Genomic DNA, 13,145 nt, shown 5'->3' with positions numbered 1-13,145 from the left:
GCTTCAAAACCGATGTCCAGCTAGCTTTCTTTCTAATGGATCAGTAAGTAACACGGCTAAATGTTAGCTAGACGAGAGAGGACTGTACTGTACTGGCTGCTAGTTCATTCCTAGCTGGCCAGCATCGCAAATTGCCGCAACCAGGGACCGGGTAACGAGTGTTGGTCGGCTGACATCCTCGTTGCCATTCTACGGCAGCCCTCCGACGGTGATACCTCCCTCCCTTCCTTCTGTTCTCTTCTCACGGAGGCAGCTATCAACGGACATCGCCCAGCTAAGTTACGCCCAGCTGTGAAAACTGAACTTTGTTTCCCATTCAATTTGAGTTCTAACCGGCCGCATCGTTTCCATACGGTACCGTTTATTCTAAGATTCGGGACTGTTTACATGTGCATATTGGTATAATTCCACTGTGTCTACTGTTGTTTGTACTGATACTGTACATTCTGGTATAATTATTGGCATTAATAATTCTCCTTACTCATTTATTTAGTAGAGTGTCCACACACCTTCTCATTCTACATATACATAGAGGTATACCAGTGGCTTTACAGCCTACATTTTATTTAATTTACAGAGTCTAATAGAGTCATATTATTGATTATCTCTGATCTCCACGGTCAATTTGGTCGTTGCGACAGTGTGACGCCACTGACACTAGGTGGCGCCAAGCTAAAAAAAAAACCCGAATCCTATCTGTTGCCTCTTTAAATAAAGGTTGAATAAAAAGCAAAAGAGAAAGAGAAAGGCTTCAAATAGACTTTCTTACAGTATTGGAATTGAGGCATGTCGTCCTCTTCTGTGTCCACTGAGCTGGACTGGTACTCCTGAAGGAGCTGGGCACATTTCCGATTCTCCTGCTGCTCTGCAAGTTGCCCTGGTGTATTCCCTTCCTATACATTAAGGAGATAACAGGCATGAACCAAACTGAACCTAACATTTAAAGTCACACATTAGTAGATATTGGTGTCACAGCTCCAGGCGTTTTTTTCTGTATTAATTCAGCTGCGATACAGACCCACTGCAGGAACTTTATAATCACTGTTAACAAGAGATTATGCAAAATGTTTATGTGTATGTGTACATTTAACTATGGACTGATAATCCTGCTCAGCTGTCTGAAACTTCATCCATACACTTGCGTTATGTGAAGTGATTAATAACAATTAAAAACAATTCTTACATGATCTTTAATGTTTGGGTTCCCTCCATTGATCAAGAGCAGCTTCAGATTTTGATAACATCCCCACAGTGCAGCGACATGAAGAGGAGTCAGTCCCTCTGACCTGGGAGAAATACAAGAAAACACAACTTTATGAAAATGTTATCATTAATATCATCAGTGTCTCAGGTCCAACTTTAAACATATTTCCAGATAGAAGAGGATACTGGTGAAAGTCATCGCAAGCCTTTTATGATGCAAAACTCTGCCAGAGATTGCTCAAAAATCTATACAACCTTCATATACACTTACTGATGCAGCGATTGTCAAACCTATCAAAAGACATTTGGCAGTAATTTCAGAAGCAATTTCAAACAAATGGGTCCTGTAGGTAGACAGATTGAAAATGTGAACAAAAGCAAGATGGCATGGCGATTCTTCTTTTTTTTCTTTTACTGTGTTCTTAACGATACCTGATATTGGGATCTGCTCCATATTGCAGCAGCATTTTCAAGCAGCGTGTGTTCTTCTCACTCTCTTTGCCAGCAGCCAAGTGTATTGCAGCCACCCCTTTACTACCCACCCGGTCAGGGCATGCACCTTGTGAAAGAAGCAGCTGCACAGATCTGCCAAGGAAGAGAGATCTGTTACAATTGATGAGTATTGACTTGTAGGATACAGTTTTACTGTGTTGAGGGTGTGATGTCCTGCAAAGTGTTGCACTATGGATAAAGGATGGACTAAAACAGCATCATCACTTATACAATAGCAATAGCTCGTGGTATTTGACAGAGAAATTCTAAAGACTCAAAAACCAGGTACTGATATTTAGGGATTACAAGCATCACCACATGTATAGTTACAGTGGGAATATTATTATCAGGTGTGTGTAATACTTTTTTTATTACTAGGCCCTGTATGTTTAGTCTACATGTTTATCTGTACTCATTTTAGTTTATGGGCCACATACAGCCCAATTTGACCTCAAGTGGGCCGGACTAGTGAAACCACTGCATCATAACATATAAATAACAACCCCTTCAAAATTTACCCTTTTTTAGTGTAAAGAATTACATTCTGAAAACGTTCATCCATTTACAAAATAAATTATGAACAGCCGGCGATATCCTGAAAAGAAATATGTGCAAATTCAACAGCATGTCTCAGTTTTTTCCACATTCAGTCAGTCTATTACTCACTTTCATTACATGTGCTTTTTTTTTTTTTTTTTTTTTTAAATAATTTTCCACTAAAGTAGAAGCTATTGAAGAAGCAGGTGAAGTCATCCCCTGCCTTACGAACCATTTACAATCTGAAGTTTTGTCATTGCCTCAGCAACAGAGTTCCACTGACACTGTTTTAAGACAGAAGTCTGACGCAGATTCTTTTGTACTGAAGCTGCTGGTTGACAATATTTTGGACTAATATTCTTAAATAACCACAATAAGTACTCATTGTTATTTCAGACAGCTGTATTCTGGTCACACCTCTATGGCAGTATTTTACATTTAGTATCTGCTCGCTGTTTAATTTGCTCCTGCAACCTCTTAGCCTTCACAAGGTCAGATTGGACCCTTTGGTGGGCTGGTTCTGGTCCCCGGCCGTAGGTCATAAAGCCCCTGACACCCCTGATGTAGACTAATGACAAGCTAGACTGAAGTGTTAAATTTATCTGTACAACATGGGATACTCATCTGTTTTGAGAGCCTAACTAACACTTCCATGTTACACAGGGCAAAATGTAAAGATCTGAATGATTATGTGGACGTATACAGTGTCATACACAAACTGCACTGCTTCCGTGGTCACAAGCTGCCCCCTAATGTAGACAGACATCTTCTAAACAATACTAAAACATGACCACTGAACAGCAAAACATGTTTCACTTAAAGCTGTGCGGTTTTGAGGACTTCACAGACACTAAGCACCAACGAATAAAGTGAGTACAATAAAGCAATAAATTGGGGGGAGCTAAAAAATAATAATAAAACACACTCAGTATACTTAAACTGCTGCAACAGGAAAATAACTTGGGATACTTTGAGATCATGCAAGATGGCTTGCTGCGTACAAAGTACGCCAGAGCTGTCGCATGTTATAAACAAAGGGCATGTCTGGACAAAACAAGGCATCACCTGGGGTCTCCATCGTTCACGGCTTTACACAGTTGACTTTCGAGCCTCGTCAGCTTTCGATCCATGTCCAATGTTATCGTTATCCGTTTATAAATTATCTATAGTCGTGTATTAGCATCCTCCGAATTGTTAGCCCATAGCGTGCAACTAGCTATGAATAATCATTAAACGAAGCTAGCTAGTTAGCTAAGATAATGCGGACCTTGTTAATGCACACATCAAACTACGGTTTTATATGCAGTTAATGTGTGTTGTCCTTTGTTTTGTCCCTTAAACTCTTTAAGAGAAGTAACGTTATTGTTTTAAAACTCTAAAGGCCGGTTGTTTATCCACATAATCTTAGTTTTCGAGGAGCCGCACGACTGTTTTGGTTGAAATTCCCTCCAAACTCGCGAACACTCTTCCTTTCTGGCTGCAGGCGGAAGTCCCGCCTTTCGGCAAATCTGATTGGACGTTGTTTTCATTTCACCCAATCAGGTGAGACATTACTTGAAAGGGGGGTGCAAGTTTTTCTTATCGCCTCTTTCTATTTCATGTTTCAACAAAATATGTGTGATCTTCTGTAAAAGAATGATTTAGACATTAAGTAGTTGTATTAAACGCACCATTTCAGACACCCAGTTTTATATGTAGTGTAATTAATGGTTATAAATCACATATTGCATTTGTTTTAATCACTTTCACTGCGTAATAACTTATAAGAGATCCATACTTTTTGTATTAGCATACATGATTACATGAAGTAAATCTCAAATTTGTTATCTCTGTATTCTAAAAAATAAATACTTCATATTCTGGGAAATATGCAGAGTTTATTTTTGGTTATTTTGGATGTATTATACTAGAGTACATTTTGTGTAGGCCTATTGTGTTTTCATTGTATATGTTTTATAAATTGATGTTGCAATATCAAGATACAGCCATACCTCTTAAACATACACAATGTGCATAATAGTACAGAGAGTTATGGGCCTTTTTTTTTTTTTAAGTATGATGACTGGGATGATGAGGTTCAGGATAGACAAGGATGTGCCAACAAAGTTTTTGTAAGAACAACTGAAAGCGTACAACATCTTGAAACATGAGGAGTGTTAGCAATCCTACATTTTTTGTCCAATATCATTAGAAAATCACACCTTTATTAAAAAATCTTAAAAACATTTTCATATAGCCTAAATAAACTCAAAGGAGTGCTGAAAACCAGGGCTTTATACAGTAATAACATTAATGCTTTTCAAAAGGTTATCTCAACAAGAAGAAGTGAGTTAAAATGGCAGTATCTCAAAGTTGTGCGGCAGTACAGCTCTTAAATTACACACTGAAAGTACAGTGTATAGAGTAATTTATTTTTCACCCAAGCTGTCATATTGCACAATTACTCCAAGTTCAGGAGGAATTCCACAAAGGCTGTCATCTCAGACAGAGCAGAGGGAGAGGAGAAGGAGGCTCATCAGGAGGAGCAGCAGGCTGGGATTGACGGCTCCAGCGTGGTTGAGCGGGTCCACTTTGCAGTCCCTGTAGGGCTCCAGGCAGGCAGCATAAGCCAGGACGTGTGCAATGTAGTTCTGCTCCTGGACCCCGTGGAAAAGGTGTGACATGGGGCCTTTGGCAAAGATGGCGACGTCCTCTATGCCATGGGTCTCTGAGTCAAGAGGGACAGGAGCCTGCTGACGGTAATCGTCACCCGCTGAGGAAGAATGAGATGAAGGAGTGTTACAGTAGCTGTATCAGGGTTTTCTGGCACATAGACAAATTGCAGTATGACAATATGACAAAATACAATGCAGCTAAACAAACAACCGAGTCAGACCTTTGGGAAAGTATCAACAAAAATTTGATTCCCCTCGAAATGTTTTCGCAAATTATTTAATATTTGCAGAGCTCTTGTACAAAATACTACACACTCCTTGCAGACGATCAATTTGGTACATTTCTTATAAAGAATACAATTGATAAAGGAGTTACACTGGAGTCAATCTGTTGCTTTTAAAATGCTTTGGAGCTATGACACATTTTCTAAGACTTGGTTCCTCTTCATACCTCTACTCTCCTTTACTCTGCAGTAGGTATGCTGTTACACCACAAGATGGAGCTACTAAATTACTTTGTTATCCCTAGCATGATTATCAGTGCACACTTACATGAAACTGACTCATTCATATCTGGGCGAACTCCACTCTGGTATCCTGGTCCATTTCCATACACAGCAGTGGTGAAGTGCTTGTTGTCGTTAGCTAGTGAGCGAGACACCCCTGCAAATCACAGGACAAATTGGTACCTGCAGGTTTGGAACATCAGATGCCATTCACTTTTTTTTTTGTTTGTTTTAAACACAAAACCTCCCTCAATGCAGCTCTTATCAAATTCTAAGAGTGCAATTTTACCTAAAACAGAGTTTCCTCTGGCAGAATATCCTCCATAGGCAAAGACGTGGGAGTGGTCTGCAGTTACCACAGACAGGGTGTCCAGCTCGCTGGTGAGCTCAGCTGCTCGCCCAATCGCCCGGTCAAACTGGACAGCCTCATAGAGAGCTCTTTTGGCCCTTCCTCCATGGTGACCATGGTCAATTCTCCCACTTAAAGTCCAAAAGAAAGCATTTGACAAATAAGCATCAGAACGTTATCTCTCATATTGGCAATTAAGATTACTTTATGTTCCATGCGTTTACTGTAACATAACTTGATATAGTTGCAAATCTCATTGCAATTTGGACAAAAAAAAAAAAATATCATGCAACTCCAATAATCCAGTCACAACTAAAAATGTCTCAAAAATAAAATATGCTCTGTTGGAAAGCCAACAAAGGTTTTAACTTTCAGTGGTTTGAAGTTCAAGTGTGTCATTTTTAGCAATTGATGGTGTGAAAGGGACAGTTACACTGACAGTTTTAAGATTATGTGGTTGTTTTCCGTCTGGGGAATATGTACAGAAAACAATTACACTTATCTTCCACAAAGAGGAAAAATCCATTTGGGTTCTTGCTCAGAATCTTAATTGCTTTCTCCATCATCTCTGTAAGGGAGGGGTCCATGGTTGGGTCACGCTCCAACTCGTAGCGGCAGTCTTTGGGCTCAAAGAGACCTAAATGCACAAAAAGCAGGCCTCAGTTTGAAGAACTAAGAAACACATGCCTTTTTTTAAATGGAGCTGACCATGGTGGTGCCATCAGTGTTTGCAATATGAGTTTTTCTGCAAAAAATATTAACTAAAAACGTGGCTCTAAATTGCAAAGTGAGGAGATAATCCTGCTCATTTTAATCAAGGCCTTGTTTGATTCACCCTGTTCGCCCGAGGAAAGTTCAGGCCATCATTCTGTGGCGTCTTGAATGATTAATTGGTTGTCAAAATGGTGAACTGAACAGTTCTTCTTACCCATCAGGAAGTCTGTATCTGCAGGATTGACGGCATCAAACTGAGCTTTGTTCCAAACATATTTAGCATTCTGTAGACGGTGAACAGAAACAAACAGAATAATTGGAGGTTTGGAGGGAGGAACTGTAAACAGTTTTTTTTAATAAGATAACTCCTTCAAAAAAATGTAATATGTTGCAGCCAGAGGGAAAATGAGATTCATTCACTCCCAAATTCAAACCCGATGAGCACACTTTTAAAATCGACCATTATACCTTTTTGTTTTGCAACCACATGTCAACAAGATTTCGTCCATCATTTCGGTCTCCTGTGTAAGATGGATACTCTGGGTCACGCGTGGTTCTCGGAAACATGTACTGACGTCCTCCACCAAGAATAACCTGGATTGAGAGACATGGTGACAGTTAATATATGTATACTTTTTACTCTATGGTGATGTCCCCATGGAATACTATGCACATTGTGTAGGAAGGTAATTGTGAAGTTGTCTGGTTATGATCAAATTGTTGACCTAATATGGCTTGGGTTAATTTTACAATACATCAATGGATATTCAGTCATCCAGATTTTAGAAAACCAATAAGTAGTATAAGTCAAGCATCATTTTCTCACTAAAGAGGCCGTACATGCCGATATGCATAACCACAGAGAAGAATTCCATTGAGTGGGTGCTCTAGTGTTTAAGTGTTTTAAAAAATACCTTTATAATAAGGCTTACATTTATCTCTGTGTTATGAACCAGCTGCCAAGCAACGTCACGGCAGCCATGTTGGATCGCCTCGGTGGTGAGGTCGGAGTCAGAATACCACCCTCGGTTGGCAGTGTGAGCGTAGGTTGCGCCCGGAGAGGCGTGCTGCACTCTGGTTGTCGTGACAATTCCCACAGACTTCCCTAAAACACACAGAGCGTGATGTGGAAATATTTTTTATCGGATACATTCAAGAAAAGATATATAACACCAAAAACAAGATTGAAATTTGATTTAATCTACATTAAAGACAGATATTATCCACCACAGATGCAAAGTATTTTAATTTGACGTTTTACATGTATATTCCATTTTAGATTAGCTGTATATTAATTTTGCATTTCGACAGGGAGCCAGGTGCACACCATAAACTGCCCCGTAAATCATATTTATTCTAAGAATATTAGACAGTGCTCTTAAATTACCTTTAAGGTAACATCCAAATAACATGCAGAAACCAGCAAAAACATATGTAGTAATATTAAGTACACAATACTGATCTGTCTGGGTAAATGTCCTCAACGAAGAACACATCAATTAGGACTCGTCTCAACAGATATAAGTCTAAATGAAACCAGTATAAAGTAAAGCAGTGTGAACCTGAGCCTACCTGCCTTCTTGGCACGGTGCAGAACTGATGTGACTTCGTTCCCGAAGGTAGTGCTACAGTTGTACCTTTGGGTGGAGGCTGTGACACCCAGGGTGCCGTAGTTGGCCTTCACACCACATAAGTAAGCTGTGGCTGTGCCAGCGCTGTCTGGCATCTGCTGGTCCACGTTGTACGTCTGCAGAGGCCAAATATATTCACAGGCATTAACATGAGCATCTATTAGTTCAGGTGTGTAGCAGGTGTTCTTAACCACAGTCACTTTTACCGAGATTTTTATTCTCGGACTGCATGTACCCTTAACTCATACCATGAATACACTGTTAAATTTATGAACAATAATAAATGTAGTTTCATAACTAGGTTCAGGAACAAAGACCACGCCTCGAATACATCCCATTTCCGCCCACTAGCATTTAAGCACACCTGATGTATTCTCTTTCCCTTCGAGCCGAGCTCACGAAGAGACAACTCCCAGGATCCCTCCTGTGTTCCTGCCTTTGACTCAACACGTTCATCATCGTGCTCACCAGCTACCCGGAAACCCAGCCTTCATCCCTCAACCCTCAGTCTTCCATCCCTTCATCCTTCAACCTTCAGTCCTCCATCCCTTCATCCCTCAACCCTCATACCTTCATTCCTCACTCTACATCCCTTGATCCTTACCCTGTCATCCCTAACCTTTCATCCATCTGGCCCTTGACCCTCATCCCTGCTACCCTTCATCTCTCAACCCTTCATCCCTCATCCATTCGACCCTCGACCCTCAACCTTCATCCCTCAACCCTTTATCCCTTCATCCCTCATCCATTCGACCCTCAACCTTTCATCCCTCATCCCTTCATCCCTCATCCATTCGACTCTCAACCCTTCATCCCTCATCCCTTCATCCCTCATCCATTCGACCCTCGACCCTCATCCCTTCATCCCCCATCCACATCCTTTCATTTTCTAATCCCTCGATCCTCACCCCTTCACGCTTTCCTCAGAACCCATAATCCATCATATGCAATAAATCATTCAAAATCTTTATCCTATTGGTGTGGTCTTTGTTAGTGAAGTTAGATCTAGTTGCCTGTGAAATAAAACACTGTCATTTAACATGGGTTGGATCGCAGGTTCCAGTCCTGTGTTTTAATTTTGTCCCTGGGGCTAACACTAACTCTGACTTGACCTGAACTCATTTCACTTGGTTTAAGAAATCAAATGTCAATTTAGCTCTCCTGTTGTATCCATGTTGGATAGACGTTATCTTTATAGTGTTTGTGCTGACAACACTGCCTGTGTTTCCAAATTTGCTGACATTTCATTAAATTTGATGAAACTGTGTTTGCCAGAGTCAGAGCCAAGATAAACTGATCACAGGCTACTTGTGTCACCATGGCATGATTATAATGACAGCTTATCCAACCTCAAAATACAGTTCACATTGAAACTAAAACTTTTCTCCAGCGTCAGCAAAACATGCAAACATACAAGTATATTATTCACTTGTAAGTGTGGCATAAAAGTACAAGCAGCTCAAACAATGTGTGTCTTCTGAACATCAGACCTCGCTGCTGTCTACATATGATAAAGACAACAGTAATCCTAATTCTACTGGTTGTTAATAACAATATCATCTACACATGACGGTACTGCTGAACCTCATGAGAGCTAACTCTCATGATACTGTAGCCTATATTTTTGCTTTACAATAACCATTATCTTTATTAATCTTATCCATTCAGAGAGTGTTAGGTTACATTCCTATGTAGCAGTCTGAATGTGTTGGTCAGAGTGGGCTGACCTTAGACAGCGCCAGGTGAGGAAAGGTATCCATAACCAGACTGGTCTCCTCCCCAGAATGTCCTGCCATCTGGCCTTTGAGGATCCGGGCAGCAGTCACCGTCGGTATCCCCATACCTGAGAGCAGGTGGAAACACACCTGAGCGTTAGATAAGATCAGCCAGGCAAGCACAGGGCTGTTATTGTGCTCTGTGGACCTCATAAGGCTCAGCTGATGTCAGAGTTTAAAGGGCGGTGACAGACATGTGAGTTATTTAGAGAATATGCAAAGAAAAATATTCCACATTTCTTCAAAATCAAAATCCGGTTTATTGCCAAGGAATTTGCTTTGGTGTGTTGTTGCATTGTATTGCATATTGCATTACATAGTAAGAGAATATTAAATTTAAAAAAATCAAAAGACATAGATAAAATTTAGCATAAAGTTGATTAAAAACATCTAAAAAGAAATACCATAAAAATATGTACAATATATTCTCTTTTGCAAGTTTCAGTATATTTTTTTGAATTTCACGAAAAATCCTGAAGATATTTTCCAACATTCCTTGTCAGAGCTTGGGAATCTTTGGGAATCTTCACTCTTTATTACTGCAAATTACAGATTCAGATTGGATGGCGCATTAGCTAAATTTCTTCTTGCATCTCATTTACATGTTAAGAACTAAACTGCTAAAACAAATGGCTTACATTCATCATAAGTGTGTTCCTATGTTTATTAAACTGATCATCAGATTCAATATGCCTTTGAAAATCTCAGTCATTATGGTGACAAGTGAAATACACTGTGTTTCAACATAAATCTGCAAAGTGTTAATTACTGCCAGTTGCTGAAGCTTCAGGTCAAATACCTCATTGTTCCATGAAGGTGTGGCGTGAAACTCATATGTTTCATAAACATGTCACTTAAGGGGTGATTAAATGTTACTGATCAATCCCAAACACTGATAAAATCTTAAATGTGCTGCTATCAGCAGGTATGTGGGTCGGGGTGGAGGCAGCTGTAACCATAAATCCATAATTGATTCAAACATTTTTATTTGTGCGGTGGCGCTGCCAGATACTGATCTGGATCCAGTTAACAACAGAGCGGAGAGAACAGTAGTGATTATAATTATGTGTGTGTGTGTGTGTTTGGGGCCGGATCATGGCTGATGTTTAAATGTCAGATCAGGAGAAATCAGCTATCTTGTTTGGGGTCTTTAGATGGGATTTACAGTTTGTTTTCTTGATCCTATGGTGAAAGAAGTGTGTGTGCTCCATTGTGTGTTATTTAATGTTGAGGTTTACATTCACATATAGTAGCATACCAGTATGGAGGTTAAGGGGAGTCGAAAGTAATTTAATAGGTGACCAGTTTCTAAAAATGTTGCAATGCCTGTGACTTTTTAAACTCTCTGCAGTGGTGTACCTTTTTTAGTAATCAGATCAGTTAAGGACACAATGTGGAAATAGCCAAACATGCAGTGTAGACTGTGGTTAAGCCTCAGTTCATTTAGTTTTGCTTGGACCTTCCAAGCAGTAATAACTGCTGGTGATCAGATGTCAACATTCATCTCCTTCTGCCCATAAACCCATGGTTTTTTAGGGGGGGGGGGGTTCACAAAGTACATTTGTTTTACATAGCATTCTCTCTCTAGCTACACCACAATAACGATGAGGCTCACACTTTGAGGCCGTAACGGCTTGAACCAATGACAAACGGACTGAGCAGGAAACAGAAAATGTTCCACGAATTTAAGAAACCTGCAAGGAAAGCTCCTTTCCTCAGACTCACCGTCCCCCAGGAAGAGGATGAGGTTCTTGGCTTGGTGAAGATTCGGCTTAACATTCATGGCATTGTGAAGCGCCTGCCTCGCTTTGTTGTTCCAGTAGCTGGCATGGAGCTCTTCCTCTGTAAGCGAAGACAATGTGATAGTTACATGCACAATCAGAAGTGGCAAGATTAAGTGTGTTTTTACATTTTAAATCTGTGTGAACCATCCAGGTGATACTTGTAATAGGTGTATAAACAACAACTCTTACATCTATGCCATTTAGAATAAGGCATAAAAGTAGTACAGTCATATAGTCATAAAGGACAAGATGTTCCCAGGATGCTGGAATAGTGACAAGACGTAATGAAAACGAATGAGAAACACGAACAAAGTCTGATTATGTGACCTTGCTCAATCGCTGCATTTCTTAGACATGCTCCGTCGTGTAAAAAGGGTTGTAACAAATGGACAATACTGACTATTATTTACTATATTTTTCTGCAGGAAAGAGTTGCCAATTTCATCAAGATAATAAAAAAGCCACCGCCAGCCTGTTAACAATATTTCATCCTTCGTAACTTAAAACTCCTCTTCTTCCTCAAGCTGAAAGTTGATGTCCTGTAAGTAAGGTGTGTCTTTGTAGTTTCCTTGAAATCCAGTTATGAGTCCAGAGTGACATCTGAGAGTAAGCAATCTTAGTGTCTAAAGATAATGTTTGCCCAACAGCAGCAATATGTTACCGATCCTTACCTGAAATAGATGAAGACCAATGCACTGACATGAAAACCAATAGTCCAGTAAAAATGAGTTTATGTTTGCCGGCCATGGCGGTGGGTGACTATATGTGAATTAAAAAGTACTGGAGTTGTTCTCCGCACACTGAGGTCCCTTTTATAGTTGCAGCCAAGGAGCAAAGGGCACACGGAGGAGCCTTTCAACGTGAGCTTCAGGTTATGTACAACACACACACACACAAAGGACAAGGGCAAAGTCAATACATGTTGCTGTATTCCTATGAATGTATCCAACATGCAGTGTGTGGATGAGGAGGCATGTTGCCGATGGTACAAAGACAACACTAGCACTTCTGCTGTGGACAGATACTGTAGAAGATGTGTCAGATTTGGACTTCCTGTTCAAATGAAGGAACATTTTGAGAGGACTCCCCACAACAGCTGCTGTTAGCTAAACATCTGTCCTTGCAATTCATCTCAGCTCATGTCTCATCACTCAGATGAAGTCCCTTTGTGCATTACACTCACAACACATTCAGTGTTTCATCAAATAAATATTATGTTAAAAGCTTTGCTCAGAAAGTCTCTCTATTTGTTTGACAGTGCAATAAATTCCAAATGACATAGATGACATAAATAATCATTAATCCTAACTGTGATGTAATAAATCCATTATCTGTTTTCATTTGCGTTTATTATTAACAGGTAGATTAAGCACAAACACAGCTGTAATACAAAACACTTGACGGCGAATGTTAACCAGGAGCAGCTTTACTCAGTATTGACTTACAGCCGCCATAAATCATCATGTAATGATGATGATGATGATTACAGTGTTTTATGGT

The 13,145-nt window shown here is 40.0% G+C and overlaps 2 protein-coding genes across 2 annotated transcripts in view; both read right to left on the bottom strand.

The window, feature by feature from the left end:
• Positions 1–3,698, bottom strand: part of ankle1 (ankyrin repeat and LEM domain containing 1) — a 12,048-nt gene extending 8,350 nt beyond the window's left edge. Inside the window, exons 1-4 of the mRNA XM_050054889.1 lie at positions 3,298–3,698; positions 1,636–1,788; positions 1,184–1,286; positions 770–893 (exon numbers count right to left, since the gene is read on the bottom strand). Coding sequence (XP_049910846.1) covers positions 770–893; positions 1,184–1,286; positions 1,636–1,788; positions 3,298–3,362 — 445 coding nt within the window. The 5' untranslated portion in view covers positions 3,363–3,698. The remainder of the gene's footprint in view (positions 1–769; positions 894–1,183; positions 1,287–1,635; positions 1,789–3,297) is intronic.
• A 401-nt stretch (positions 3,699–4,099) lies between these two features.
• Positions 4,100–12,424, bottom strand: alpi.2 (alkaline phosphatase, intestinal, tandem duplicate 2). The gene is made up of 11 exons (XM_050054897.1): positions 12,317–12,424; positions 11,587–11,703; positions 9,814–9,929; positions 8,028–8,202; positions 7,388–7,560; positions 6,924–7,049; positions 6,670–6,739; positions 6,244–6,378; positions 5,682–5,873; positions 5,439–5,549; positions 4,100–4,984 (listed from the first exon to the last, which is right to left on the bottom strand). The coding sequence occupies exons 1-11, from the start codon at positions 12,390–12,392 to the stop codon at positions 4,713–4,715; spliced, it is 1,563 nt and encodes a 520-aa protein (XP_049910854.1). The 5' UTR covers positions 12,393–12,424; the 3' UTR covers positions 4,100–4,712.
• Between the last annotated feature and the right edge of the window lie 721 nt (positions 12,425–13,145).

This window comes from Epinephelus moara, chromosome 10 (assembly GCF_006386435.1).
Source record: "Epinephelus moara isolate mb chromosome 10, YSFRI_EMoa_1.0, whole genome shotgun sequence".
Classification (NCBI taxonomy): Eukaryota; Metazoa; Chordata; class Actinopteri; order Perciformes; family Serranidae; genus Epinephelus; species Epinephelus moara.
Note: the sequence above shows the minus strand (reverse complement) of the source record. Positions and strands in the feature narration are given on the sequence as shown.

Bases quoted from the DNA above. Each gene is read 5' to 3' on its own strand.
- alpi.2 (XM_050054897.1), bottom strand. From the start codon at position 12,392: ATGGCCGGCAAACATAAACTCATTTTTACTGGACTATTGGTTTTCATG. The intron at 11,704-12,316 runs GTAAGGATCGGT...CTTCGCTTACAG, and splicing joins TTGGTCTTCATCTATTTCAG to AGGAAGAGCTCCATGCCAGC. The intron at 7,561-8,027 runs GTAGGCTCAGGT...TGTGTGTTTTAG, and splicing joins GCACCGTGCCAAGAAGGCAG to GGAAGTCTGTGGGAATTGTC.